The 27,194-nt window shown below is 41.6% G+C and overlaps 4 protein-coding genes and 1 long non-coding RNA gene across 14 annotated transcripts in view; 3 read left to right on the forward strand and 2 right to left on the reverse strand.

Moving 5' to 3' along the window:
• LOC124073462 overlaps nucleotides 1-27,194 on the forward strand; it is a 102,043-nt gene that overhangs the window by 66,101 nt on the left and 8,748 nt on the right. For 4 of the 7 annotated variants that reach the window (XM_046415706.1, XM_046415708.1, XM_046415705.1 and 1 more), the window contains exons 18-20: nucleotides 13,117-13,404; nucleotides 14,848-15,135; nucleotides 15,494-15,817. In XM_046415706.1, the coding sequence (XP_046271662.1) occupies nucleotides 13,117-13,404; nucleotides 14,848-15,135; nucleotides 15,494-15,817 (900 nt within the window). Of the gene's footprint in view, nucleotides 1-13,116; nucleotides 13,405-14,847; nucleotides 15,136-15,493; nucleotides 15,818-17,151; nucleotides 17,287-17,381; nucleotides 18,028-27,194 lie in introns of those variants that run through there. The other 3 variants (XM_046415710.1, XM_046415711.1, XM_046415709.1) reach the window with 3 other exon arrangements.
• Nucleotides 1,195-4,122, forward strand: LOC124073492. Its single transcript, XR_006845683.1, has 2 exons — nucleotides 1,195-2,073; nucleotides 2,202-4,122. It is a non-coding gene; the product is annotated as an uncharacterized LOC124073492 (long non-coding RNA).
• On the reverse strand, nucleotides 3,032-26,538 carry LOC124073487 (protein TANC2-like). 3 transcript variants are annotated; one of them, XM_046415753.1, is made up of 5 exons: nucleotides 26,215-26,538; nucleotides 24,944-25,072; nucleotides 23,729-23,809; nucleotides 23,517-23,640; nucleotides 3,032-3,195 (listed from the first exon to the last, which is right to left on the reverse strand). In XM_046415753.1, exons 2-5 carry the CDS (start codon nucleotides 25,031-25,033, stop codon nucleotides 3,032-3,034), a joined length of 459 nt encoding a protein of 152 aa, XP_046271709.1. In that variant the 5' UTR covers nucleotides 25,034-25,072; nucleotides 26,215-26,538. The 3 variants fall into 3 exon arrangements, with proteins under 3 accessions (XP_046271709.1, XP_046271710.1, XP_046271711.1); XM_046415754.1 differs by lacking the exon at nucleotides 26,215-26,538 and having other exon boundaries at nucleotides 24,944-25,422; XM_046415755.1 differs by lacking the exons at nucleotides 3,032-3,195; nucleotides 26,215-26,538 and having other exon boundaries at nucleotides 21,891-23,640; nucleotides 24,944-25,443.
• LOC124073486 (protein TANC2-like) lies at nucleotides 3,163-4,577 on the reverse strand. 2 transcript variants are annotated; one of them, XM_046415752.1, is made up of 4 exons: nucleotides 4,213-4,576; nucleotides 3,946-4,118; nucleotides 3,371-3,451; nucleotides 3,163-3,282 (listed from the first exon to the last, which is right to left on the reverse strand). In XM_046415752.1, the coding sequence occupies exons 1-4, from the start codon at nucleotides 4,373-4,375 to the stop codon at nucleotides 3,223-3,225; spliced, it is 477 nt and encodes a 158-aa protein (XP_046271708.1). In that variant the 5' UTR covers nucleotides 4,376-4,576; the 3' UTR covers nucleotides 3,163-3,222. The 2 variants fall into 2 exon arrangements, with proteins under 2 accessions (XP_046271708.1, XP_046271706.1); XM_046415750.1 differs by having other exon boundaries at nucleotides 3,239-3,451; nucleotides 4,213-4,577.
• Nucleotides 20,045-21,176, forward strand: LOC124073483. The gene is made up of 2 exons (XM_046415746.1): nucleotides 20,045-20,334; nucleotides 20,633-21,176. Exons 1-2 carry the CDS (start codon nucleotides 20,111-20,113, stop codon nucleotides 21,093-21,095), a joined length of 687 nt encoding a protein of 228 aa, XP_046271702.1. The 5' UTR covers nucleotides 20,045-20,110; the 3' UTR covers nucleotides 21,096-21,176.

The raw sequence follows: 27,194 nt of genomic DNA on the forward strand, positions 1-27,194 counted from the left end.
ATTCAAACTCATATATATATATATATATATATATATATATATATATATATATATATATATATATATATATATATATATATATGATGCATTAACTCCTTGAATATTCACTGTATGCATGATATTCGTGGAAAAGTAATACTACTGTCCTGCATGGCTGTGGTTGTCAGTGTATTTCAATTAAGACCTTGTCAGTGTGGTTGATCACAACATTCTTTTTCAGTAAAATATTGCTTGTAGCAGTTTTGTCCTCCAAAGTAGCCCTCCCTACCAAAGCTTACTCTCCCTACCCCTGTGTAGGGAGAGTTAGGTAATTTTCTATTGCTATTGTTTGTAAATATATTAACGTACAGGACATCACTTGAATTTCGCATTTCAAAGGACAAGACAGACGAGGAACACACAGACTAATGCACACATGACACACAGGCCACACAACAAGAAAACACATTTTATGACTTAATACCAACCATGTTTTCATAACCACCCACATACACACACATTTTCACTCCAAGACTGTCCATAAAGAGCAAAGTATACAAAATTATTACAAAATAAAGAAAATATTTATTTTATAATTATTTGAAATTTGTAAAAACTATTTAATAAAGTGTTTGATTTTCACTTTTAGCAAAGTGGTGTGTGCATGGCGCAAGGTGGATTAAATAAAGAGATAACCACCTTTGTTATGGGCTGTTGTGACCACATGATGGTGCCAGCAACCAGCTTACACCAGTAAATGGACAAGCACGACACCAAAGGAAGTGTGGAGTGGGAGGAGGAAGAAACAGATGAGTTCTAAACGCTGTTTAACTCCCCTCAGATGACAAAATTAGTAACTTTAAAAAGGTTTCAGTGACATTTAGTTTCCTGGAGACAAGTGATTTGTTGGCACACAGGAAACGGTGACAAACAAAAGCAGCAGTTTAATGTTTTATGAGTCCCACCCAGAGGGTACAGACAAGAGGAGAGACATGTCTCTTTCTCGGCAGATATTTGTCAGAACATGCTGATATCAGGGCTGCACGGTGGTGCAGTGGTTAGCACTGTTGCCTCACAGTAAGAGGGTTCCAGGTTCAAATCCCGGTCTGGGCCCTTCTATGTGGAGTTTGCATGTTCTCCCTGTGCCTGTGTGGGTTTTCTCTGTGTGCTCTGGCTTCCTCCCACAATACCAAGACATGCACATTAGGTTAATTGGCTGCTCTACATTGTCCCATTGCCCAGTGAGTGTGTGCATGAGTGGTTGTTTGTCTTTGTGTGTCGGCCCCGTGATTGACTGGTGACTCGCCCGTAGTCAGCTGGGATAGGCTCCAGCCCCCTTGTGACCCTGATGGAATAGGCGGTATAGAAAATGGATGGATGGATGCTGTTATCAGAAATAGGACCTCATTTCTTGAGTGGAAAGTAGAAATCCTTCTGAAAACCAAATTATCCACTGTAACAGAAACACTGATTTTTGAAAGACATGATACATGACTTACTGATTGACTCATCAAAACATTTCTAATGTTGAAAATATAGAACCCGAATCATTGGACCAGTTGGCCGCGTGTCACTTACAGCCACAGCCATTGATCAGGCGCTGAAATAAATCTTAGCTGGATTCACGGCGGATGACGTGTACCAGGTAAAAGTGACACGTTAGCATTCATGTCAACCTAATTCTAAATGTATTTTAAGTTGATTCTCTGTAAAGTTGGTTACATAGAAATGCAGCAGTATTCATTTTATTGCAAAGTTTGACAATAGCTGGTCTGTTTGAGTCAAGAACAACATGCTGATCAACTGGTATTAACATTAGTCACAACATTGTGGTGTATCATCATGGGTGATGGAAATTAGCAGAGGGTAATTATGATGACTGGCTGCTGTCATTGTCACAAGCTGTGTGGAGTCATCAGTCCTCAACAATCAGCACTGAGTCCAGTTCAAGATTTGAAAGCATTTACAGATGAAAAGCCAACTATCATGGCCATACCATGGTCTGCATAGCCCGTCTACCGGAGCAGCAGGGTGACTGGACTCAGGGGAGGAGACTCGTGTTTGTACTGGACTGCATTTACTGTTATGAATGAGGTGGGCAAAACACTGTAATACAGTCCACCACAACAGCACTTCAGTACAATCCATGTCTGAAGTAATCTAACCTGATCTGTCTTAATCACATTACAAACTGTGGTTTTTATAAGCTTTTCAATTTTCAGTTGATAGATGTGAAACTGAAGAGCAAATTGAGGTAAAACTGCATACATGAGGTTATTTGGAGCAGTTTGCATGTGCACCTGTGTTAACTATACACACACAAACTGTGTGCTTTGTGTTCTGCAAAACCCCCCAAACCCCAAAGAACAAGAGACCTGATGTGCGTTCAGACTTTGTCCTCTGTAGTGAAAGCCTATTTATCATATAATTATGTTTTTCATGAACATGTGGCTTTGAGGATTCCTCTTATTTGGGCTTTGTTTGGGCAGCACAAGAGTGTGTTGCTAACTCTGTAATATTAACTGGAATTGTTTGTTAGCAGCGTCACCCTGCAGCAAGAGGGTTTTGGGTTCGAGTCCCGGTCTGGGCCCTTCTGTGCACAGTTTGCATGTTCTCCCTGCACCTGCGTGGGTTTTCTAAAGGTACTCTGGCTTCCTCCCACAGTCCCTGAAACGTGCACATTAATTTGCTACTCTGTATTGCCCCTGGGTGTGAGTGAGTTTGTGTGTGTGTGTGGTTATCTGTCTTGTGTGTCAGCCCTGCGACTGACTGGTGACCAGTCCAGGGTTTCAATTGCTTTGCTCTTCTAATTCCAATTGCATGAACTTAAAAAGACATTTCAAAACCTTTTACTGGCTCAGCTTCAAATGCCTCTTAAACTGCTTTAAATACTTTAACTGCCTTTAAAAGCTCACTTGAAAACAAAGGTTTATGGAATTTTATTTCATCTTAACCACATTACAGCCATTTTCAGAGTAAGTAAGCACATTTCTTCAGAAAAATCCTAGTTTATTAACACCAAAAAGAATACTAGTGTAAATAACCAAAACAATTACAAAGTAGGTAAGTAATTATCTATTAAAACTGACTGACCGACTGACTGATCTGTCATTTTACTTTCCTCCTTCTCTAGCCTCACCTTGAAGCTCGAGCTCTTTAGAACCAGGTATCCTCCCTCGATCAGGTCCAGGGTCAGTTTCAGGTACAGGTACGATCCTTTACTCAGACTCTTCAGGTGGCTGATCAGCTTGGCCAGCGCTGTGTTGTCTCTGCACTACTGTGGATCCGCTGCATCAGGTAACCCTGAGAGGAAATAACAAAGCACAGACATAAAGATGTACAGATAGACAGACAGATAGAAAGTCAGACAGACAATCAGACAGCATGTTACCTGCAGGTCCTGGTCTATGGCATTGTTTTCTTCCATCCTGTCCAGAGAGATGTGATGGAAAGGCAGAGAACCCGTGATGTCCTGATAAAGAGTGAAACAGTGAAACAAATGTAAACAAACAGCATCTGACGTGACTCAGGGAGAAATACTCATGGACAAGGTCATGTTTTATAGTTGTAATCATGTTAAGCTTAGTCACGTTCTGCAGCTTCCTTCCTCACTTTCTGATTCTGTCCTTGAAGTTGTAATGTCAGACGACTGTATGAAAAGCACCTTGAATAAAATCACAGAATCCTTTGGGTTTGAACATTGTTGGAAACATTTGGGATGATGTAAGTACACAACTCACCACTATTTATAATAAAGGCCTGACTGTTTTAAGACATTGTATCTATAAGGTTTGGTTGATAAGAAAGGCCGTTGTAATTTTTTTTAGTTTTTAAGTTTATATGTGTGTACTTTATTACAAATACACTAATATATGCATAATGTACCAGAATACTCAGCAGCTGAATACAAAAGTTCCTATTTTGTCTGTTTTTACTTGTGCGTGTGTGTGTGTGGAGTGTGTCTACCTCCTGACTGGTCCTGACTGTGGTAATGACCTTCAACCAGGAAGGAAATTTTTGGATGTTTCGGGACAGGAAGGAAGTCAGCGTGTCACCGTAGTCCGGCCGGTGGAACTCTGCCTCGTTCAGCCCATCGATCAGTATAATAAGCCCCGCCCCATCTACCTGCAACTGCCTCTCTGGGAAAAACAAAACCAAGAGAACAGGACGAGACAGATGAAGTAGTGACCGAGGCTTCACAGACCACAAGCGTACAGTAGTACTGGTATGTACCTCTGCAGAGAGCGTCCAGTGGTTCGAGTATTCCTCTCTGGAGGGCAGAGCTGGGATCCTGGATGCACGAGCGCAGACTAAGCATGCTCTGTAGCTGTGGTGACCGGTGCAGCAGCTCCCGATACGCCAACAGCTGAGGGGCGTCGCTTAACATCGCCGCCATATTGTGGACAAACTCCGGAACCAGACAGGTGTGACAGTTATCAGCTTGGCAGAAATGATATGAGACTACCTGCAAAGACAGGCGGGGGAAAATATTTGTTCATTTTGTCTGAGTTGAGTTGAATATTTAAGTTGCACAATATTTCAACATGTTAAAGCTCAGTACAGATGTTAAGACACACATTTCTTTGTGGCTGCTGCCATCGTTATTACATTTCTGCTGCTTTTGTGTATTATTTTTTTCCATTGCATGAATTGCAGCAGATGATCAGCTGTCTCTCACAGAATGTATAAGGTTGACTTCCTGGCTGGAATAACTCACTGGGGGTCTTCTGGCAAGCATGTGATTTGGGCTTCAGCCAACATTCACTCAGGCTCCTTCAAGTGCTGATCAAGTGCAGGGTATACGACAGGCAGACACCACCTCCACTTTTAAGACTAAACTTAAAACCTTTCTGTTTAGTAAAGCATATAGTTAGCACCAAATAAAGTGTGTAGGGCTGGTAGGCATAGTTTCACTCACCTCATGATATATAGCCACAGGTAGAATAGGTCTGACTAACTGTTAATCTTTAAATCTCTATCATAGCTAAGCTGCTATAGGCCTATGCTGTCGGGGGACACAAACATGATCCACCAAGCAGTTTCCCCTCCTCCTTCTCCTCTTCTATCCTCTCCCCTCGTCAGATTAACATGCAGTTCATTATTTTATGTCACTAACTGTGTGTCCAGTGCTCCTCGTAGTCTTGTGTCTCTCCCTCCCTCCCTCTCTCTCCCTCTCTCTCTCTCTGTATCTTTCTGCAGGTATCTCTCCATCCAGATCTTCAAGTTGAACTGTAGCCGGCTCTATGACCAACCCAATGTGTATTGTTGACATCTGCCTGTCATTCCTCTATGTACCGACTATGGGCGGGGTGGTTCTCCCTACGGGCCGAAATCGAACTGATATGATAGTGATTCTCAACATCACATAAAAAAAAAAGAATACATGAATGTTACAGCAATTCATTATAATTTTCATTACTATAATTTTCTTATAACTTGTGAAATGTTAAAATCATATTGAGGTGGTAGCAAAAGTGAAACTAAACAGTTGAGATTTTGTTTTGCTTATCTTTTTAGTAATGTCATTTCTCATGTTGTTAATTGCTTTCCTGCCTGTACAACATCCATTGCACGTCTGCCCGTCCTGGGTGAGGGATCCCTCCTCTGTTGCTCCCCCTGAGGTTTCTTCCATTTTTTCCTGTTAAAGGTTTTTCTGGGAGTTTTTCCTTAGTCGATGTGAGGGTCGAAGGGCAGAGGATGTTGCTGATGTTATGTTAAGCCCTTTGAGACAAACTGCTTGTAAAAATGGGCTATACAAATAAAGTTGACTTGACTTGACTTATACTGTTTAAAATCAAGCAAACACAATGCTATGTGCAGGAACACGTATTCTCACAGGTTTGCTGGTGTGTGCATTTTTGACATAAATTGTGCAAAGTTTTTAAGATTTTAAGCAGAATGATGTATGTAATTGATCCCCTTGTTCAAATAAGGATAAAAAGTCATTTTAAGCTGAGTGTAAATTAAAGCCACAACTGGAATGAATGAATAATGGAAAGAACAATTTTACTTGTAAATTACCACTGGAATCGCACTGGGCAATGTTGCAAGAGTTTTCTTTAAATAAAACGGGAGGAAATCTAGACAAAAACGGGTCATACTGTAATCCAGCAATTAGGGTTAGGGTTAGGGTTAACCCTAACCCTAATAATCAGTACAGAAGATGAACAAGTCTGTAAGAAAACATTGTTCTTACTACCACTCACAGGGCACATTCTGCTATGAACAATTTAGTTACAGAACCTGAAATCTGTTGTCTGTGTTGCTGGTGGCAAATGGATGATAAAGCTATGATAAATGGTGCACTGTTTTTATTTTTTCCCTGAGACTGGCTTATTCTTCCCAGCAATGGCAACTGAGGCTCATAGGTATTATGGAATTTAGATCCATCCACAATGCCATCTAACTGAAACAAAAACCACTACAGGGGGGTTACCGCATAAGATTAGATAGCAGAACTTGATAGCGGAGATGGTTTCCACTCAGTCCAAGGGGAAATGCTTGTGTAGTGCATACACCAAAAGCTTCATGGGTTTGCAGCCCACTGAACATGTACAGTAGTGTTTCTCCTGCTGGCCACACCCACAAGCTCCTGTTCAGCCCATAGACTTCATGTTGTGATTTTTAAATCACTTTTCTAGGAACGCAGAAAGTTTTACAAATATGTTCCTTCACGGATCAAAATTTCACAATAGAAAGACTTATAAGAGACAGCGTTTGTAGTCCGAGGTGTCCTGTCAACAGTTCTACAGTGTCTTTTATAAAGGAAAAATCATATCAAAGTCTAAATAATACAATCAGGGGTTTTAGTAGACAAAAACAAAGAAACAAAACCCAGGGTTTGAAACACAGAATGGTCTGTTCGCTAAAGTGTGATTATGTAGATTTTCTTCCTTTCATTATCCATGAGTCGTGAAGTGAAGAACAGGCAGGATTTGTATGATATTGTTCGAAGAGGGCAGAGTCTTGACTTCCCCTACAGCCGCTGTAACGCTGATTTGGAAGCTAACAAAGTGCTGATAAATGTTGGAAATACTGAGTCGTCTTGAACAGAAACCTACCGAAAGCTTGATCCAATCAATCCAGTTACAGTCCTCCAACACCACAGAGAATGTCAGTGCTGGCTGTGCCTTGTATCCTGTATGCATGTGTGTGTGTTCTGAAAAACGTCATACATGTCCTTCCTTCTGCCTTCCTTCCTTCCTTTCGCAAAGAGCTCGCGGTTTTTCGTTTTTATGAGACTCAGAGAGAGGAAAAGAGGAAAGGGAGGATGATATGTGAACATGTTGCCCAGACGCTGTCTGTTTTTCAGACATGGATCTCATCATCCCTTCATTTTTACATTTCTGTGGGTGTTGAACTATTCCTTTAAGTTTATGATGAATAGAGAAAATGAGATTAAGTTGTCTGTCCTTGTTTTTTTAAGTGCAATTATGTATAAATGATTATTTATAAGCAGATAAAAGTGGCGTAAAGGTGCATGCCGCCTCTTTACAGATCTAACAGACAGTCATTTCTTGTTACAGTAAATATTGTCCTTTAAAGTCACAATGGAAGGGAGTTTGAAGCATCTTTAGCATTTGTAATGTTTTGTATTCCCAAGTGAAGCATGTGGACAATGTTTGGCCTAAGAATAGGATCTAAATGAAAGCTTTAAAATTTAGTTGGATCACTAACTAAGTTATGGAATTATAGATGACTACTGGGTATAAAACAAAGTAAACAAAACTAAACAAATGAAAACTTCCAACTGCTAAAATGATTTTTTTTGTGCACTTAAACAGAGATGACAGACATGTTCACTTTGCAGCCACTTCAAATTCTCCATTTTCAACAACTTAATACATTGAAATTGTTGTAATGTTGTACAGTGTTGTTTCTGTGATTTAATTTTCTACGCCCTGTAAGGTGACCATGGGCATTTTGAAAGACTCCTACAAATAAAATGTAGTCTTATCATTATTACATACATTATTACGACATATTGGTCATTGCAGTTTTTAGCAGATATTTCTTTAGAATAAAAAGACTACAGAGAACACAGTTTTCACTTGCAATCATACTCCCTTAAAAGTTTTAATACTTCTAATCTGCTTTATGTTATCCCGAACTGCAGTAGTGGACGTATGCAAAAGTTAACTCCACTGAGGCATTTGGAATCTTGCTGGTAATGAAGGTGAAATGAAGCTGATGGTGAAGAAAGCTACATATGTCTCCGTTTGTTCCAGGCTCTGTTTTAATCCCCAAGTGGATACATAATTATCATGGAGGAAAGGCTTTGTTTGCTCACTATCACTGAACTCACTACAGAAGAGAAGGAGTGATGGATTTCCTTCCTAGCAGGAAAGAGTGTGTGGGAGCACACCGCAGCCACTTGATTCACACTCACACCCACACACGTCATCCATCTGCCATCTTACCAGCCACTGAATTAGGGCGGGGCATGAGGTAGAGAGGGATGGAATGGGTGGAGCCTGGTGAGTGGGAGGGGCCAGGGCCTCTGTCTGGATGCAGTTTGTTGAGGCTGTAAGTAGAGGCGGCCATGTTGTTCTCGGCTCTGTACAGGAAGTCGTCATTCGCTCTTCCCGCCGCTGCCATACAGGAAGAGGAAGTGGAGGCCACCACTGGGCGGCCCACCTGCTGCCAGAGGTTCAGGCTGCTGCCATGGTAGCCATCACCGTGGTACTTGGTGCTGTCATCCCTCTCTGCTGCTGACTCAGCAGAATAGCTGGTCAACGTGGCTGAAAGAGGGAGTGAGGGGACAACAGAAAATGATAATAAGTTAGCAGCTATTATTCATAAGGGTTTCTTTTGAAAGAATCAACGTGTGTCACCTATGATGCCGCTGTCTCTGCTCTCCAGTGTTGAGGTGGGGGAGGTGACGGAGGCATGGTTGGAGGGGGCAAGCTTGTTGCTGCTGTTGCTCTCTCCTCCAGCAGGAGGCTGCAGTGTGGAGCAGGGGGAGGTGCTGCTACTGGCCAGACTGGAGGATGGAGAGATCCTCTGTGGGAAAGAAGAGAAAAAGTATCCTCACTTTCTTCTTAATGTCTTTGTTCATGCTGTTCCATGCTGTTTCATGATGTTCCAATGTTAAATGTAATCACTTTTTCTGCTAAAATAGACTTACTGCAATTTGCATTCTTTACTCACATACAATTTTGAGTCACTTATACTTGAGTATAATCATTTTATATTGCTTCACACAGTGCATCCGGAAAGTATTCACAAGGCTTCGCCTTTTCCACATGTTGCAGAATTAAATTTCTCTCTCAAAATTCTACACAAAATACCTCATAATGACAAAGTGAAACAAGTTTGCTTGAATCTTTTGCAAATTTATTAAAAATAAAAAACAAAAAATGTAACATGTACATAAGTATTCACACCCTTTGCCATGACACTCAAATTGAGCTCAGGTGGATCCTGCTTCCATTGATCATCCTTCAGAGGTTTCTACAACCTGAGTTGAGTCCACCTGTTAATTCAGTTGATTGGGCATGATTTGGAAAGGCACACACCTGTCTATATAAGCCCTCACAGTTGACAGTGCATATCAGAGCACAAACCAAGTCATGAAGTCAAAGGAATTGTCTGTAGACCTCCGAGACAGGATTATGTTGAGGCACAGATCTGGAGAAGGGTACGGAAAGATTTCTGCCACATTAAAGATCCCAAAGAGCACAGTGGCTCCATAATCCGTAAGTGGAAGAAGTTTTGAACCACCAGGACTCTTCCTAGAGCTGGCTGCTCGACTAAACTGTGATCGGGGTAGAAGGGCCTTAGTCAGAGAGGTGACCAACAACCCAGTGGTCAGGCCTGTATGGTAGAGTGGCCAGACGGAAGCCACTCCTCAGTAAAATGCATATGAAAGCCCTCCTGGAGTTTGCCAAAAGGCACCTGAAAGACTCTCAGAAGACGAGAAACAAAATTCTCTGGTCTGATGGAACAAAGATTGAACTCTTTGGCATGAACGACAGGCGTCATTCACCACCTGGTCAATACCATTCCTCCTGTGAAGCATGGTGGTGGTAGCATCATGCTGTGGGGATGTTTTGCAGCGGCAGGAACTGGGAGACTAGTAAGGGTTGAGGGAAAGATGACTGCAGCAATATACAGAGACATCCTTGCTGACAACCTGCTCCAGAGTGCACTGGACCTCAGACCGGGGCGAAGGTTTATCTTCCAACAGGACAACGACCCTAAGCACACAGCCAACATCACAAAGGAGAGGCTTCAGGACAACTCTGTGAATGTCCTCCCAGTCAGAGCTCAGACTTGAACCCTACTGAGCATCTCTGGAGAGATCTGAAAATGGCTTTGCACTGATGCTCCCCATCCAACCTGACGGAGCTTGAGAGGTTCTGCATTCAAGAGTGTGAGAAACTGCCCAAAAAGAAGAGTGCCAAGCTTATAGGATCATACTCAAAAAGACTTGAGGCTGTAACTGCTGCCAAAGGGGCTATTGATCACAGGGTGTGAATACTTATTATCTTGTTATATTTTTTGTTTCTCATTTTTAATAAATTTGCAAACAATTCAAGCAAACTTCTTTCACTTTGTCATTATGGGGTATTTTGAGGGAGAAATTAATTGAATTCATTTTGGAATGAGACTGTAACATAACAAAATGTGCAAGAAGCGAAGAGGTGTGAATACTTTCCGGATGCACTGTGTTTTCTTGTTATGGTTGGACAATCATTGTCTCAGAGGAGAAGTTTATGAAAGATATGATTGCTGGCCAGAGGAAAAACAACAAAAAAAATTGTTAGCCAGGACTTTGGGTTAAGTATGAGGGTTTTGGTTTCCTGTCAAAAATGTACTGACATAGATTTAAAGAAAAAATGTAATTGTGTGAATAATGAAACAGATCAATAGACAGCGAACACATTTGTGGAGGCAATAAGTCAAAAGTGCAGTGCGTACATTTAAAAGCCAGTTTTGTTCCACCTGTATGCACAAAAATGGAAACTGCAAGAGATAAAGCTGTCACAGCCGTAAAAACTGCTGTTGATCAACGAAATATTTTAAAGGCCTACATGTTCTTCCACATGACACTGAATTTTAATGCTCTGTGGTTGCAGCTAAAAAAAAACCACGACAGAAATGAAAGCGGAAGTACTCTCAGAGGGACAAGCAGTATGAAAAGTTTGTCTGAGCACCCCAGTTTTTAGTTGAGTTTTCTGTCGTCTGTGCTGTCACTGATAAATGACAGAGAACAGCGTATGTCAGCCATGGGGGCTTTACAACAGGCAAGCCTTCGCTATTTGTTCATGGGTAAGATAAACATTTCAAAATTGACACTTTCATTTTTTTGTCTGGAATAGCAGTTTGATTGTATAGGACAGACAAAAAGTCTCTAAGACTCTTTTCTGAGCGGATTCATCTTACTTTCTATTTAAATAATCAGGACAAACTCATACGGAAACAAGACGAACTTTTGTTTTTGCACTTATTACTGTAGTGAATATAATGAGCCATATCATTTTTATTTCTTCTACAGTCTCTTTCCTCTGGACCTCAGCACCACCCACAGTGGGTCAGTCTGTTCTCATGCATGATTTGTAAAATCCTTTCCGTTTTCAGTGTACGTTCTGTGAAAAATATTGAAATATTGTATGTTATGTGTAACATCCCTGATAGGTTTGCGGATCAGAGTAGTTGGCTCTGGGTCTACTCAGTGCTCTGGAAGGGTTGAAATCTATCACGACGGTGCCTGGGGAACAGTCTGTGATGACAGCTGGGGCTTAAATGATGCTAAGGTGGTGTGCAGACAGTTGGGCTGTGGGTCAGCACTGAGTGCCCCTCAGTCTGCCCACTTTGGTCAAGGAAGTGGACAAATCTGGCTTGATGAAGTGGGCTGTTCAGGCAGTGAAGAGTCTCTAAGTGCGTGTAGCCACGGAGGATTTGGGAAACACGACTGTGGACACAGTGAGGACGCTGGTGTGGTCTGTTCAGGTGAGAAGACATTTTGATGAAATATTTTGAATGTGTGCCTTTTCTGTATATTTGAACAGTTGTGCCACATTGTCATTGGCTTGTCATGTCAGAGATCTTCACTGGTAACCACACTCTGTAGCACGTTTCCAGAACTGCAGAGCAGAATAACTACAGTGAAATGTTGTTCAATACACTGAAAATGAAAGTGTAATGCAAGTGAGAAAGTTTATGAAATCTCTGATCTGCTTCCAAAAGTGTTAAATATTTCTCATTGTCTGTGTGAGCTGTGGAAAGTATGTAAATGAAAAATAGTTTGAGTCATATGTCTCTTACAAAAGCAGCTCCCATCATGAGCAAATGTCAAAAATCCTGCATGTTCTATCAGAAATGTATTTTTCCTTATGTTCTGTGTCCAGGTGTCAGATTAGTTGGCTCTGGGTCTGCTCGGTGCTCTGGAAGGGTTGAAATCTATCACAAGGGTGCCTGGGGAACAGTCTGTGATGACGACTGGGACTTAAATGATGCTATGGTGGTGTGCAGAGAGTTGAACTGTGGGTCAGCACTGAGTGCCCCTCAGTCTGCCCTCTTTGGTCAAGGAAGTGGACAAATCTGGCTTGATGATGTGGGCTGTTCAGGCAGTGAAGAGTCTCTAAGTGCGTGTAGCCACGGAGGATTTGGGAAACACAACTGTAACCACGGCGAGGACGCTGGTGTGGTCTGTTCAGGTGAGAAAACTTTTGAATCCCTTATATGATACACAGCATGTTGTAATCATAAAACAATAATCACAATAACAGCCTGACTAATGGGCCAAAGGACAAAATGTTGAATTTTATATGCTGGGAAGAAGCACAATTTACAGACATTATCTGTACACTGACACAATATACATGGATTCTACTGTAGTAACTGTTTCTTTATATTCTTACAAATATGTGTTTTATTTTCAATCTTGTTCAATGAGAAGTATTATTAAAATAATACTTCACTAAAAGCCTACAGTGTATAAAAAACACTGAATGCCTCTTGTAGAGTTGACTTTTGACTCTGAAACATTAAGTAAAAGTTAGTGGGCAGACATGTTTTCATCAATATAAAACATAAATGAGCAGAACAACTAGGAAACTTGAAATCATTGAAAAGTCAATGATGCAACACTGAATGCTGTGCCTCAATCTGTTTATTGTTTTATTCTTTCAGTGAGCCTCCCAAAGCCCAGGATCTCCATGAATCCTGTTGGTGAGGTCACTTGGGGTCAGGATCTCAGCATCACTTGTTCAATCTCAACTGAGCTCTTAGGTGGAACTTTCATTCTGACCTCAGGCTCATTCAGAAAGACCCAAACATCAAGTAGCAACTCTGTTACCTTCAGCATCCTCAAAGTGAACTTTGACAATGAAGGATTGTACCAGTGTCAGTATGAGAAAAGCATTTCAAGTCAATCTTTCAGTTCCCCCCAAAGTGACTCCGTCAGACTTTCAGTTACCGGTAAGGAAAAAAAAATCTTTCCCAAATGTTTTAATGTCTTTTCAGTGAACATGTAACCATATGACGATAACTCTTGAGTCAGCCAAATCAGTCACGCCTGTGGATACGACAGCAACATCCAAACACTAAATGATCACTGCTGGTTTTGGTTGCCTGTTGTTGGGCTGCATTACACTGTGCACCTCCTTGCTGCGTGTTTGTCCATTTTATTCGCAGGTGACAATTGTGCTGGTTATGTGTAGGACATAATCACGTACTGATTTAATAAGTGGAAAATGTTGTAAATGTTTTTTTCTGTTACATATGAAAGCAGGGTGCTGTAGTACAGGAGCACATTAGCTTTGAATCTGGTTTTGGACTGAGGTATCTTCTTTGGTGGTAGGCGCATTACCTGGTGCCACCCCTTGTGCTTCTGTGGTGTTACTACATTTGGATTGGAGATGAACTTATCTGAGATTTGTGTCTTTATTCCTCGTTGTTTGTTCGTGGTTATGCCTAGCCCCCCAGTGCCCCTAATGGTGCACCAGATGATGCCAGTGTTCTCTGTTGTTCTCCATGATTAACTCTGAAGTTTGAGTGCCACCTGCATTACAAGCACTGCCTACCCCTGCTTTAGAGGCACTTTGGAGACAAAAGTAACAGACACATCTTGTTCTGTCTTTCTGGCCAAGGAGATTTCTACCTTGCTTGGGGAGGGTGCAATGAAGCCTCTGTCTCCAGAGGAAGTAAGACAAAGGTTTTACTCCACCTATTTCCTTGCCCTCAAACAGACTAGGGGATTCCCGCCCAGTTCTAGATTTGAGGCAGCTGAACAATCATCTCAAGGTACTTCTTTTCTGGATGCTCAAGTTCAGGGCTTGGTTTCAAGCCATAGGGCCAGGAGATTGACTCACAACAGTGGACCTTAGTGATACCTGTTTTACGCTCTCATCAGTCCAGATCACCAGGCACCTTTTAGAGGAAGACTTTCAAGAACTATGTCCTTTTCTTTGGTCTGTCCCTGTCACCAAAAACATTCGCAAAATGCAATAACAAACCCCTCATTCCTCTGTAGGGAGGGACATTAGGGAGTTCAGCTAGCCACAAAACTGACTCACAAGCCCACAGAGCCTGGCTCAAGGCCATACAGAAGCATTGATTAGGCTGCATCTGAATGCAGAAAAGACTCACATACTCCCAGCTAGGTCAGTCGAGTATTTATTGTTTACTTATTCTGGATTCAATCACTGTGAAAGTATGCTTGATCCAGAAGAGAAGAAGGGTGATCATAAAGTGTCTTTAGTCTCATGATCACAGGTTCACTTTTATTCAGAGAACCATTTTTACACACGTAAACATTTGATTTACTTAAGGCATGCAAACTATTAAGAAGAAGTCAAAATGAGTAAAGATTGACTCAAAGGCAACACATTTAAAGCTCTCATATTGTGCTGTTTGTTTCAGCGAGCTTCCCAAAGCCCAGCATCTCCATGAATTCTGGTGGTGAGATAACCTGGCATCAGGATGTCAACATCACTTGTTTGATCTCAACACAGGTTTTAGGTGGAACATTCATTCTGACCTCAGGCTCATTCAGAAAGACCCAAACATCAAGTACCAACTCTGCTACCTTCCATATACCTCAAGTGGACTTTGATAGTGAGGGACACTACCAGTGTCAGTATGAGAAAAACAGCTCAAGTCGATCTTTCAGTTCCCCCAAAAGTGACTTAGTCAGACTCTCTATCACAGGTAAGAAAATGACAAATCAATAAAGTAAATCAGAAAAGGAAAATCTTTTGAGATCTTTTTGAGGTCTCTTTTATATTGACTTGGATTTATGTTGACCATATAAAAACATAAAAAACATGTGAAAATAAGTCCTTTTCTTCCAACAGCAGCTTTTCATGAAAAAATGGTGACATTTAAAATTATGTGTATATTTCCAAGACTCATCAGAGCGAAGATGGCTAAGATAACAAAAGATCATAATTTAAATTGCAACCTTGGAATGCTGCTTTAGGTGCATAATTAATCTGGATCTTATCTTAACTGATTTTTGAGTCCAGTAGGGTTATGTTTTTCTTAATTCTGTCTCTTTTGTACTCAGTGACACTGCAGCAGCCCAGCATCTCCCTGACATCTCCTAATGGAGGGTTGGTCTGGGGTCCTGAAGGTGCAGAGGTCACCAGGGGTTACGGCTTCATCTTCACCTGCTCCATTTCATCCCATTATCCTGAAGGTCGTTTCTTTCTCATCTTCTCTGGCTCTGACATCATCAACACCAAGCCAGCTGTCAACCACTCGGCTTCCTTTAATTTCCATGTAGCTGAGTATGAACATCAGGGAAACTACAGCTGTGTGTATGAAGTCACACTCTCTACAAGAAAATTCAATTCTACCGAGACAGCACCAATTACTGTGGTCATTGAATGTGAGTAGACTGTCGGCTTTTTGCTTTTTATGAATAACATCTGAATGATACAAAGTCCAGTCGTTCTGAAAGTGTAATCATAAATCACATGTTTTTCAGGCATGGTCTCTTAATATTTATCCTCCCGTCATTCAGATAAGCCTTGATACATATTAGAGGATGATACACAGAAAGAAACAGGAACACACATGAGAGTGTGGGTGACACTTAATAGAAACAGAAACTTAATTTTATAATGGTTACTTCCTGCATTAGAAGCATACAAATAGGAGCCTTGAAATGATAATATGCTGTGCAGGTTGTAGTTTTGTGCTGGGTCATGGCATTTTCTCCCAGCTCAAATCCATGCCTTGAGGGTTGAGAACTTCTGCATGACAAGATATTCTTTGTTTTGAATATGTCACGGTGTAAAAGTCATATAGTTTCAATAAATAGCTGGAACAAAATGAAGTAGAATATAGAGTACTTGATAAAGTCTAACCTCTAAAGGCAACTTGAAATAAAAAAACTGGAAACAAACTAAAACTGGATGGTAAAGGGTTTTATCCAACAACTTTCCTAAATTTTATTTTATTTTATTTTTAATCTTAAAGTTTCTCCATTTGTCTATGTATGTTTTGTTTTGATTGCTAAGCACTTTGGAAACCTGGTTTTTGAAAAGTGCTATATAAATTGAGTTATCATTATTATTGTTATTATTATTGTAGGGACTGCCTATTTAGTTTCCTGATGTACAGCACTGGGGGTCCACCAAGATCCTATATTCCCCCATAATCCATTTAGAGTCTATGTGGAAGAGCTTCCTGGAATTACAATGTAAACATATGCAGATGATGCTATTTTGTACAGTCATCAAGAATGCCTTGAGAACAAATACATTAACAAACCCAATACTTTGTAAAATATATCTAATGATTGACTTCTTCCCCTTTATATTATATTATTATTTAACATCATATTAATCATTTTTATTGTGCATTCAGATGTGAAATGAGTTTTAAAGATGTCAAGTTGAGTATACAGAAACTGGATGCAAAAACATTCCTTGGCACTAAGAAAAGGAAAACAAGAACTATGCATTCTATGAAAAGCTGCCAGGTTCAGCAAGATGAGAACTGATGACTGGGCATAATATAATAAGGAAGCAGTCATTTTGAAGTATCTTTACTGAAGACCGTTCTGTTTCAGTGAGTTTGAATCATGTAGATTATTTTGACAGAGGAAGTCTGAGATTGTGGTGAAAACTCATACTTGCACTCTAAAATATCCTTATGTTACATTTAGAGTGAATCTGACATGTTTAGAAGGATAAACTGATCTTTTTTCCCCCCCAGCGCCTCTGTTGCTGCTGGTCTCCTCAGTAGCTTCTGGGATCCTGTTGCTGGTCCTCCTGGTATTGATGGCTTTCTGTCTGGTCCTCAGGAGAAGACAACGAGCTAAGCAGCCTGGAGCCCTCGTCCAAACACAATGTCTGTGTTCACTACAGTTTCTCCATTTTAAATGCACACCTTCATCAAAGTGCTTTCATATGTATTTACATGTTGTTCCACTGATTTTGTTTCAGTAGCCGTCAAAGTCAGGAACGAGTATGAAGAAGGAGAGGATGAGAATGAGGACGAGGAGGGGGACTATGTGAATGTTGATCTAGTAGACATCAAGAGGAGGTTCAAAGAGGAAGCAGGACCAGTGGAACAAGAGGAATATGATGATTATGAGGACCCAGAGAGTGATACAAATATCATGAAAGCTAATAATATCTATGTAGCGTCAAACAGTGAAGACAAAGAAGAAGAAGGAACCAGTGAGGATGAAGACTATGAAAATGTAACCCAGCCAACTGATGAATATGAGGATATCTATCAAAACTTTTGAGAGGTCCGCTGGTCAGTAGTTCCACATTGTTACCATAGACACAGAATGTGTGAATATGGATATCTATATCTAACATATATATACGAATATGATGCATTAACTCCTTGAATATTCACTGTATGCATGATATTCATGGAAAAGTAATACTACTGTCCTGCATGGCTGTGGTTGTCAGTGTATTTCAATTAAGACCTTGTCACTGTGGTTGATCACAACATTCTTTTTCATCCATCCATTTTCTATACCGCTTATCCGTCAGGGTCGCGGGGGAGCTGGAGCCTATCCCAGCTGACTACGGGCAAGAGGCGGGGTACACCCTGGACTGGTCACCAGTCAATCGCAGGGCCAACACACAAAGACAAACAACCACACACTCTCACACTCACACCTAGGGGCAATTTAGAGTAGCCAATTAACCTAATGTGCATGTTTTTGGGATTGTGGGAGGAAGCTGGAGTACCTGGAGAAAACCCACGCAGGCACAGGGAGAACATGCAAACTCCACATAGAAGGGCCCAGACCGGGATTCGAACCTGGAACCCTCTTGCTATGAGGCGACAGTGCTAACCACTGCACCACTGTGCCACCCCATTCTTTTTCAGTAAAATATTAAATAACTCTCCCTACCCCTGTGTAGGGAGAGTTTTTCTATTTTCTATTGCTATTGTTTGTAAATATATTAACGTACAGGAATATCTTTGTTGTTTTTCTTAACCCATTTTGTAATGTGAATTTGTATGAATGAATTGTACATTCATTCTGAGATGTTGTTTCAAAAGCAAAATGTTTTAGTGTTTTTATGGTGAAAATAAACCTTACATTTACAGAATTTATTTGAAGTATTCTTGTCCATCTATTTGCACATGCATATGTATCCCAGCTATAACCCCTAGGGTTTTTTTTTTTAGCTGGATGGTGTCATACAGCCTTAAATAATGACCAGTCCGGGTGCTGTAATAATAGCCCAGTAATTTAGAGCTATGGAACTGACAGCCATCTTGAATCTCACTTTTTATTTCTGTCCCTGGCATCCCCTGGTTCACTGACACACTTCTTCATTTTTGCAGCAGCATCCCTGATGACCCAAAGCTTACTATACGTCTTTACTCCAGTCTCATTCCACTCTAAACGTGTGAATCCAAATGATCACAAACACATAATGTAACCCAATACAACAAATTCACAAAGCCTGAAATTGACCACAGTTTAATGCTATGCATCTAAAATGGCATTCAGTAGTACAGTAGTATTTAATGCTTGGAGGTTGTCATAAATTGCATTAAATTCATCAGTGCCAACACACATAAATATCTGAATAATAATCTGAAAAACAGATCGATGTTTACTTTGCACACGGTGAAAAGCAGAAATGAAAAATGCCACAACACACTTGGTTTCAGTCACATGCAAGCCAATTCTGTCTGAGCCAGTGACCGGAAGGCAGTTTTGCAGTACATCACTTAGAAGGCCACAAATAGATATGACACAGACTTCTTGTAATTTTAGCGCACTGGCTTCACACACACACACACCCATGCAAACAGATTCTGGGAAATGTTACTGCTCTGAGCTCATCCCTCGAAGAAGCAGCAAAGCCTTGTAACCTGAGACAAGACGAGCTGTGTTCACAGTGCAGGTCTACATAATCACTTCTGAACAGCTGCTGAGGTCTGATTCTTTGTTTTCAGTGTATCAAGTGTTAGCTATCTTATCTCATTGTTCAATCTGGCAACAGATTGAGCTCTACTTGTCAAATATTTCGACAAACATGCTTATTCAGTCTCTTGCTGAGAGTTAGATGAGAAGATTGATATCACGCTTTTCTCTGTATGTTAGCCAACAGCCAGCCAGCTAGTTTATTTAAGACAAACAAAACAAACAAATTGTAGCAAATTCCACCTACCAGCACATCAAAGTTGATACAGTTATTAATATGTTATATATGTTTAATCCATACAAACACATACATATAGAGATGATTTTACACGGGGTTTGATCTGCATGGATCTGGTCACTTTCTCCTTGTTTCCAGTCATTTTGCTAAGTTAAGCTATGTGGCTACTCACTGGCTAACTATAAATTTAACTTTCAGACAGGAGACATATATGCATCTAAAATGGCAGTGTGCACACAGCCATATGCACTCAAACCCAAACAGGATATGACCGTGAGCTGTCTTTAGCCTTTGATGAGTTGCAGGGCATTCCTGACCTCGCTGTTACACACTAACAAACAGCAGTGAGCTCATGAGGTGTAAATAGCTCGGTGGGAGGGACAGAATGGGACAGCTGTGGTATAAATATGAGAGAAGTCTCATGTCCCAAACTACCTGATGGGACAGTAACACGAAGAGTTAAGAGTTAAAAGTTTCCTCCTAATCAAAGTCAAGTATTTTGTCAAGAGCTGTCCTCCAACGTTGACATGATGTCCCAGCGTGCAGCCTTGAGCAGCCTGTTCAGTGATGATCCTTTCTTCAGCCAGGAGAGGCTGCTGTGGCCGCTACGTCGCGAGTCCCTTCCCTCACTGCAACAAGACTTCTTCAACCAAAGAGCCAAGCTGGTCGACAGTCTCCTGAGGGAGCTCCACGATGGGCCCCACCTGCTCAAACTTCACCAGTTCCCTCTTGTTTCTTCCACTTTGTCGAGGTAGGCACAGTAACCGGGTTTCTCAGTCATGGACACACCTGCTTGGTTATCTGTTAGGGCATTTTCAAACAGAGTTGGTTTGTTCTAGTCTGAATCAGTTGACAAGCTGGCAAAGTTGATACAGTTGTCTGAGCTCTTTAAATGTTACATAGTTAGTTATGTCTATGGTGAGAGTGAGAAGGTAACTTTATTTCATTCTTCTGCAGCCCAAAATGCAAAACCCATCTGGCTATAAGAGTCTTTTAGCTCTTACTTGCAGAGTTTGCTGTAGTTGGTCCAGATCCTGATTTTCTTTCAGGCTGAGTGATGGTAAAGAACAGCAGAGAGAAACTCCCAGCATAGAGTTGCACAAGGAAGCTCAGCAGGCCACAGAAAACAACGGCGACCTCCTAGTGACCCTTGACGCTCGAGGTTACGCTCCCAGTGACATCACTGTCAAACTGGATGGGAGGAGTCTGGCAGTGGTGGCCATGAAGCAGGCTGGAGCAGAAGAAAGCCAGTCCTGCTCCTCCTCCTCTTCCTGCGCCTCCTTCTGCTCCTCAGCCTCTTCTCAGATGGGATTTGCACAGAGGATCGAACTGCCTGCTCACCTTGACCTGTCCGGCCTCTCCTGTTCACTGATGGATGACGGACAGCTACGTATCCACGCCCCCGTGGCAAAGCAGCCAATCAGTGAAGAATGTCAGGTGCCCATTCGGTTCAGGACATCACTTGAATTTCCCATTTCAAAGGACAAGACAGACGAGGAACACACAGACTAATGCACTCATGACACACAGGCCACACAACATGAAAACACATTTTATGACTTAATACCAACCATGTTTTCATAACCACCCACATACACACACATTTTCACTCCAAGACTGTCCATAAAGAGCAAAGTATACAAAATTATTACAAAATAAAGAAAATATTTATTTTATAATTATTTGAAATTTGTAAAAACTAATAAAGTGTCAAATCAAACTAATAACGTGTTTGATTTTCACTTTTAGCAAAGTGGTGTGTGCATGGTGCAAGGTGGATTAAATAAAGAGATAACCACCTTTGTTATGGGCTGTTGTGACCACATGATGGTGCCAGCAACCAGCTTACACCAGTAAATGGACAAGCACGACACCAAAGGAAGTGTGGAGTGGGAGGAGGAAGAAACAGATGACTTCTAAACGCTGTTTAACTCCCCTCAGATGACAAAATTAGTAACTTTAAAAAGGTTTCAGTGACATTTAGTTTCCTGGAGACAAGTGATTTGTTGGCACACAGGAAATGGTGACAAACAAAAGCAGCAGTTTAATGTTTTATGAGTCCCACCCAGAGGGTACAGACAAGAGGAGAGACATGTCTCTTTGTCGGCAGATATTTGTCAGAACATGCTGATATCAGGGCTGCACGGTGGTGCAGTGGTTAGCACTGTCGCCTCATAGCAAGAGGGTTCCAGGTTCAAATCCTGGTCTGGGCCCTTCTATGTGGAGTTTGCATGTTCTCCCTGTGCCTGTGTGGGTTTTCTCTGTGTGCTCTGGCTTCCTCCCACAATACCAAGACATGCACATTAGGTTAATTGGCTGCTCTACATTGTCCCATTGCCCAGTGAGTGTGTGCATGAGTGGTTGCTTGTCTTTGTGTGTCGGCCCCGTGATTGACTGGTGACTCGCCCGTAGTCAGCTGGGATAGGCTCAAGCCCCCTTGTGACCCTGATGGAATAGGCGGTATAGAAAATGGATGGATGGATGCTGTTATCAGAAATAGGACCTCATTTCTTGAGTGGAAAGTAGAAATCCTTCTGAAAACCAAATTATCCACTGTAACAGAAACACTGATTTTTGAAAGACATGATACATGACTTACTGATTGACTCATCAAAACATTTCTTATGTTGAAAATATAGAACCCGAATCATTGGACCAGTTGGCCGCGTGTCACTTACAGCCACAGCCATTGATCAGGCGCTGAAATAAATCTTAGCTGGATTCACGGCGGATGACGTGTACCAGGTAAAAGTGACACGTTAGCATTCATGTCAACCTAATTCTAAATGTATTTTAAGTTGATTCTCTGTAAAGTTGGTTATATAGAAATGCAGCAGTATTCATTTTATTGCAAAGTTTGACAATAGCTGGTCTGTTTGAGTCAAGAACAACGTGCTGATCAATTGGTATTAACATTAGTCACAACATTGTGGTGTATCATCATCGGTGATGGAAATTAGCAGAGGGTAATTATGATGACTGGCTGCTGTCATTGTCACAAGCTGTGTGGAGTCATCAGTCCTCAACAATCAGCACTGAGTCCAGTTCAAGATTTGAAAGCATTTACAGATGAAAAGCCAACTATCATGGCCATACCATGGTCTGCATAGCCCGTCTACCGGAGCAGCAGGGTGACTGGACTCAGGGGAGGAGACTCGTGTTTGTACTGGACTGCATTTACTGTTATGAATGAGGTGGGCAAAACACTGTACAGTCCACCACAACAGCACTTCAGTACAATCCATGTCTGAAGCAATCTAACCTGATCTGTCTTAATCACATTACAAACTGTGGTTTTTATAAGCTTTTCAATTTTCAGTTGATAGATGTGAAACTGAAGAGCAAATTGAGGTAAAACTGCATACATGAGGTTATTTGGAGCAGTTTGCATGTGCACCTGTGTTAACTATACACACACAAACTGTGTGCTTTGTGTTCTGCAAAACCCCCCAAACCCCAAAGAACAAGAGACCTGATGTGCGTTCAGACTTTGTCCTCTGTAGTGAAAGCCTATTTATCATATAATTATGTTTTTCATGAACATGTGGCTTTGAGGATTCCTCTTATTTGGGCTTTGTTTGGGCAGCACAAGAGTGTGTTGCTAACTCTGTAATATTAACTGGAATTGTTTGTTAGCAGTGTCACCCTGCAGCAAGAGGGTTTCGGGTTCGAGTCCCGGTCTGGGCCCTTCTGTGCACAGTTTGCATGTTCTCCCTGCACCTGCGTGGGTTTTCCAAAGGTACTCTGGCTTCCTCCCACAGTCCCTGAAACGTGCACATTAATTTGCTACTCTATATTGCCCCTGGGTGTGAGTGTGTTTGTGTGTGTGTGTGGTTATCTGTCTTGTGTGTCAGCCCTGCAACTGACTGGTGACCAGAACCAGGTATCCTCCCTCGATCAGGTCCAGGGTCAGTTTCAGGTACAGGTACGATCCTTTACTCAGACTCTTCAGGTGGCTGATCAGCTTGGCCAGCGCTGTGTTGTCAAGGCGGCCATTGCTCAGCGATACATTGCTCTGGATCTCTGCTCTACTGTGGATCCGCTGCATCAGGTAACCCTGAGAGGAAATAACAAAGCACAGACATAAAGATGTACAGATAGACAGACAGATAGAAAGTCAGACAGACAATCAGACAGCATGTTACCTGCAGGTCCTGGTCTATGGCATTGTTTTCTTCCATCCTGTCCAGAGAGATGTGATGGAAAGGCAGAGAACCCGTGATGTCCTGATAAAGAGTGAAACAGTGAAACAAATGTAAACAAACAGCATCTGACGTGACTCAGGGAGAAATACTCATGGACAAGGTCATGTTTTATAGTTGTAATCATGTTAAGCTTAGTCACGTTCTGCAGCTTCCTTCCTCACTTTCTGATTCTGTCCTTGAAGTTGTAATGTCAGACGACTGTATGAAAAGCACCTTGAATAAAATCACAGAATCCTTTGGGTTTGAACATTGTTGGGATGATGTAAGTACACAACTGACCACTATTTATAATAAAGGCCTGACTGTTTTAAGACATTATATCTATAAGGTTTGGTTGATAAGAAAGGCCGTTTTAAATTTTTTTTATTTTTAAGTTTGTATGCGTATATTTTATTACAAATACACTAATACATGCATAATGTACCAGAATACTCAGCAGCTGAATACAAAAGTTCCTATTTTTATTTTTAAGTCTGTTTTTACTTTTTACTTTTTACTCATAGTCACCTGCACTCCCGGTCCAGGTCCACTGCTCCTCTGTGGAAGCGCGCGCCGCTGCAGGGGCGGACTTTATTGGGCACAGGGCAAGGGGGCACGGCCCATTGCACTCAGGGGGGTTTATATTTTCTTTATGGTGTTGGCTATGTGGTGTTTGTATAAATTTATCGTGTGGTGTGTAAATATTTGGTGTGTGGATACATTGAATAATGCCTTATTTATTTTTTTTGTATTTATTTATTATGATTAGCATATTGTATGGACCATTATGTCTGTTGGTAATCCCCTCCATAATGGTTTGGACCGTTTGGGCTCTACAAGCAGCCCTATTTAAAGGAGCCTCATTTTGTTCTTGTTGTTCCTTGGGAGAACTACGATGCACTGCTGTGAGTGTTTTGTGCGATTGGTGTTTTTGGTTCCTGCATCGTTCCTGTCTGTGAAAACCTTGTGTTCCGGGAGAATAAAAGGGCTTTTCCTGGCACTTGACGCTTTGCTGCCTCCTACTTTCAATCTCTTCTGCCTGAATCCGATCTTGCCGAGATCCCGTTATTCGGGGAGACCACTCTGGTCCCTCACAGGAACACAGGAGTATTGTTATACTGCTTGTAGTTGTCTCTGTGTGAGTTGAGCTATGACAAAGTGTGGGTACATGTTTACCTCTGTGGTCCTGTTGACTGCGACTACTCCCAGAATTCTGTCTTGGCATTCTGAGGGATGCCCTTGAAGGGATGTGTCTCTGCTGCTCATCCAGATAGGCTAGATCCTCAAGATGGGCAGAACTAGTGGCTGGAGAGACAGAGGGAATGATGAAGAAAGCTTATTTTCTGCAAAGACAGTAACAGGTAGTAGCATTTTATTAGCATTCTTCCAGATTTCAGATAGGCATAAAACCCTTTTTGTTTAATAATCAGTACATAAGATGAACAAGTCTGTAAGAAAACATTGTTCTTACTACCACTCACAGGGCACATTCTGCTATGAACAATTTAGTTACAGAACCTGAAATCTGTTGTTTGTGTTGCTGGTGGCAAATGGATGATAAAGCTATGATAAATGGTGCACTGTTTTTATTTTTTCCCTGAGACTGGCTTATTCTTCCCAGCAATGGCAACTGAGGCTCATGGGTATTATGGAATTTAGATCCATCCACAATGCCATCTAACTGAAACAAAAACCACTACAGGGGTTACCGCATACGATTAGATAGCAGAACTTGATAGCGGAGATGGTTTCCACTCAGTCCAAGGGGAAATGCTTGTGTAGTGCATACACCAAAAGCTTCATGGGTTTGCAGCCCACTGAACATGTACAGTAGTGTTTCTCCTGCTGGCCACACCCACAAGCTCCTGTTCAGCCCATAGACTTCATGTTGTGATTTTTAAATCACTTTTCTAGGAACACGGAAAGTTTTACAAATATGTTCGTTCACGGATCAAAAATTCACAATAGAAAGACTTATAAGAGACAGCGTTTGTAGTTCAAGGTGTCCTGTCAACAGTTCTACAGTCTCTTTTATAAAGGAAAAATCATATCAAAGTCTAAATAATACAATCAGGGGTTTTAGTATGTGACTTTTTCTTGTTCTTGAGCAGTAACTGCTCCTGGATTCTCCCCTAGTTGCCTGGAAACACTGCAGTGTCAACAAACTTTCAGACTAAAGATCTTAACACTCAACACTACCCAGTGGTCAACCACAACAAATACAACCATAACTTGAAGGAACCAAAGAACGAACACATAAAACAAGCTAAAATCTCTTTACATCCAGACACAAAACCCAGGGTTTGAAACACAGAATGGTCTGTTCGCTAAAGTGTGATTATGTAGATTTTCTTCTTTTCATTATCCATGAGTCGTGAAGTGAAGAACAGAGTAACAAAGTGCTGATAAATGTTGGAAATACTGAGTCGTCTTGAACAGAAACCTACCGAAAGCTTGATCCAATCAATCCAGTTACAGTCCTCCAACACCACAGAGAATGTCAGTGCTGGCTGTGCCTTGTATCCTGTATGCATGTGTGTGTGTTCTGAAAAACGTCATACATGTCCTTCCTTCTGCCTTCCTTCCTTCCTTTCGCAAAGAGCTCGCGGTTTTTCGTTTTTATGAGACTCAGAGAGAGGAAAAGAGGAAAGGGAGGATGATATGTGAACATGTTGCCCAGACGCTGTCTGTTTTTCAGACATGGATCTCATTATCCCCTCATTTTTACATTTCTGTGGGTGTTGAACTATTCCTTTTGCATGAACGACAGGCGTCATGTCTGGAGGAAACCAGGCACTGCTCACCACTTGGCCAATTCCATTCCTCCTGTGAAGCATGGTGGTGGTAGCATCATGCTGTGGGGATGTTTTGCAGCAGGAACTGGGAGACTAGTAAGGGTTGAGGGAAAGATGACTGCAGCAATATACAGAGACATCCTTGCTGACAACCCGCTCCAGAGTGCACTGGACCTCAGACCGGGGCGAAGGTTTATCTTCCAACAGGACAACGACCCTAAGCACACAGCCAACATCACAAAGGAGAGGCTTCAGGACAACTCTGTGAATGTCCTCCCAGTCAGAGCTCAGACTTGAACCCTACTGAGCATCTCTGGAGAGATCTGAAAATGGCTTTGCACTGATGCTCCCCATCCAACCTGACGGAGCTTGAGAGGTTCTGCATTGAAGAGTGTGATAAACTGCCTAAAAAGAAGAGTGCCAAGCTTATAGGATCATACTCAAAAAGACTTGAGGCTGTAACTGCTGCCAAAGGGGCTTGTAGGAGCTGCATTTAGTGGTCTTTTTCCTTTGAGAAAGAGCGCCCCCTGCAGGAAGCATGAGTGCAAACCTATAAATTGAAGTGTATGCAGCACAATGGAGGAGAAGGCAGACCAGCTGACACTCATTTTTGACCTCGGCCAGTCTCAGCC

This window comes from Scatophagus argus, chromosome 16, assembly GCF_020382885.2.
Source record: "Scatophagus argus isolate fScaArg1 chromosome 16, fScaArg1.pri, whole genome shotgun sequence".
Classification (NCBI taxonomy): domain Eukaryota; kingdom Metazoa; phylum Chordata; class Actinopteri; family Scatophagidae; genus Scatophagus; species Scatophagus argus.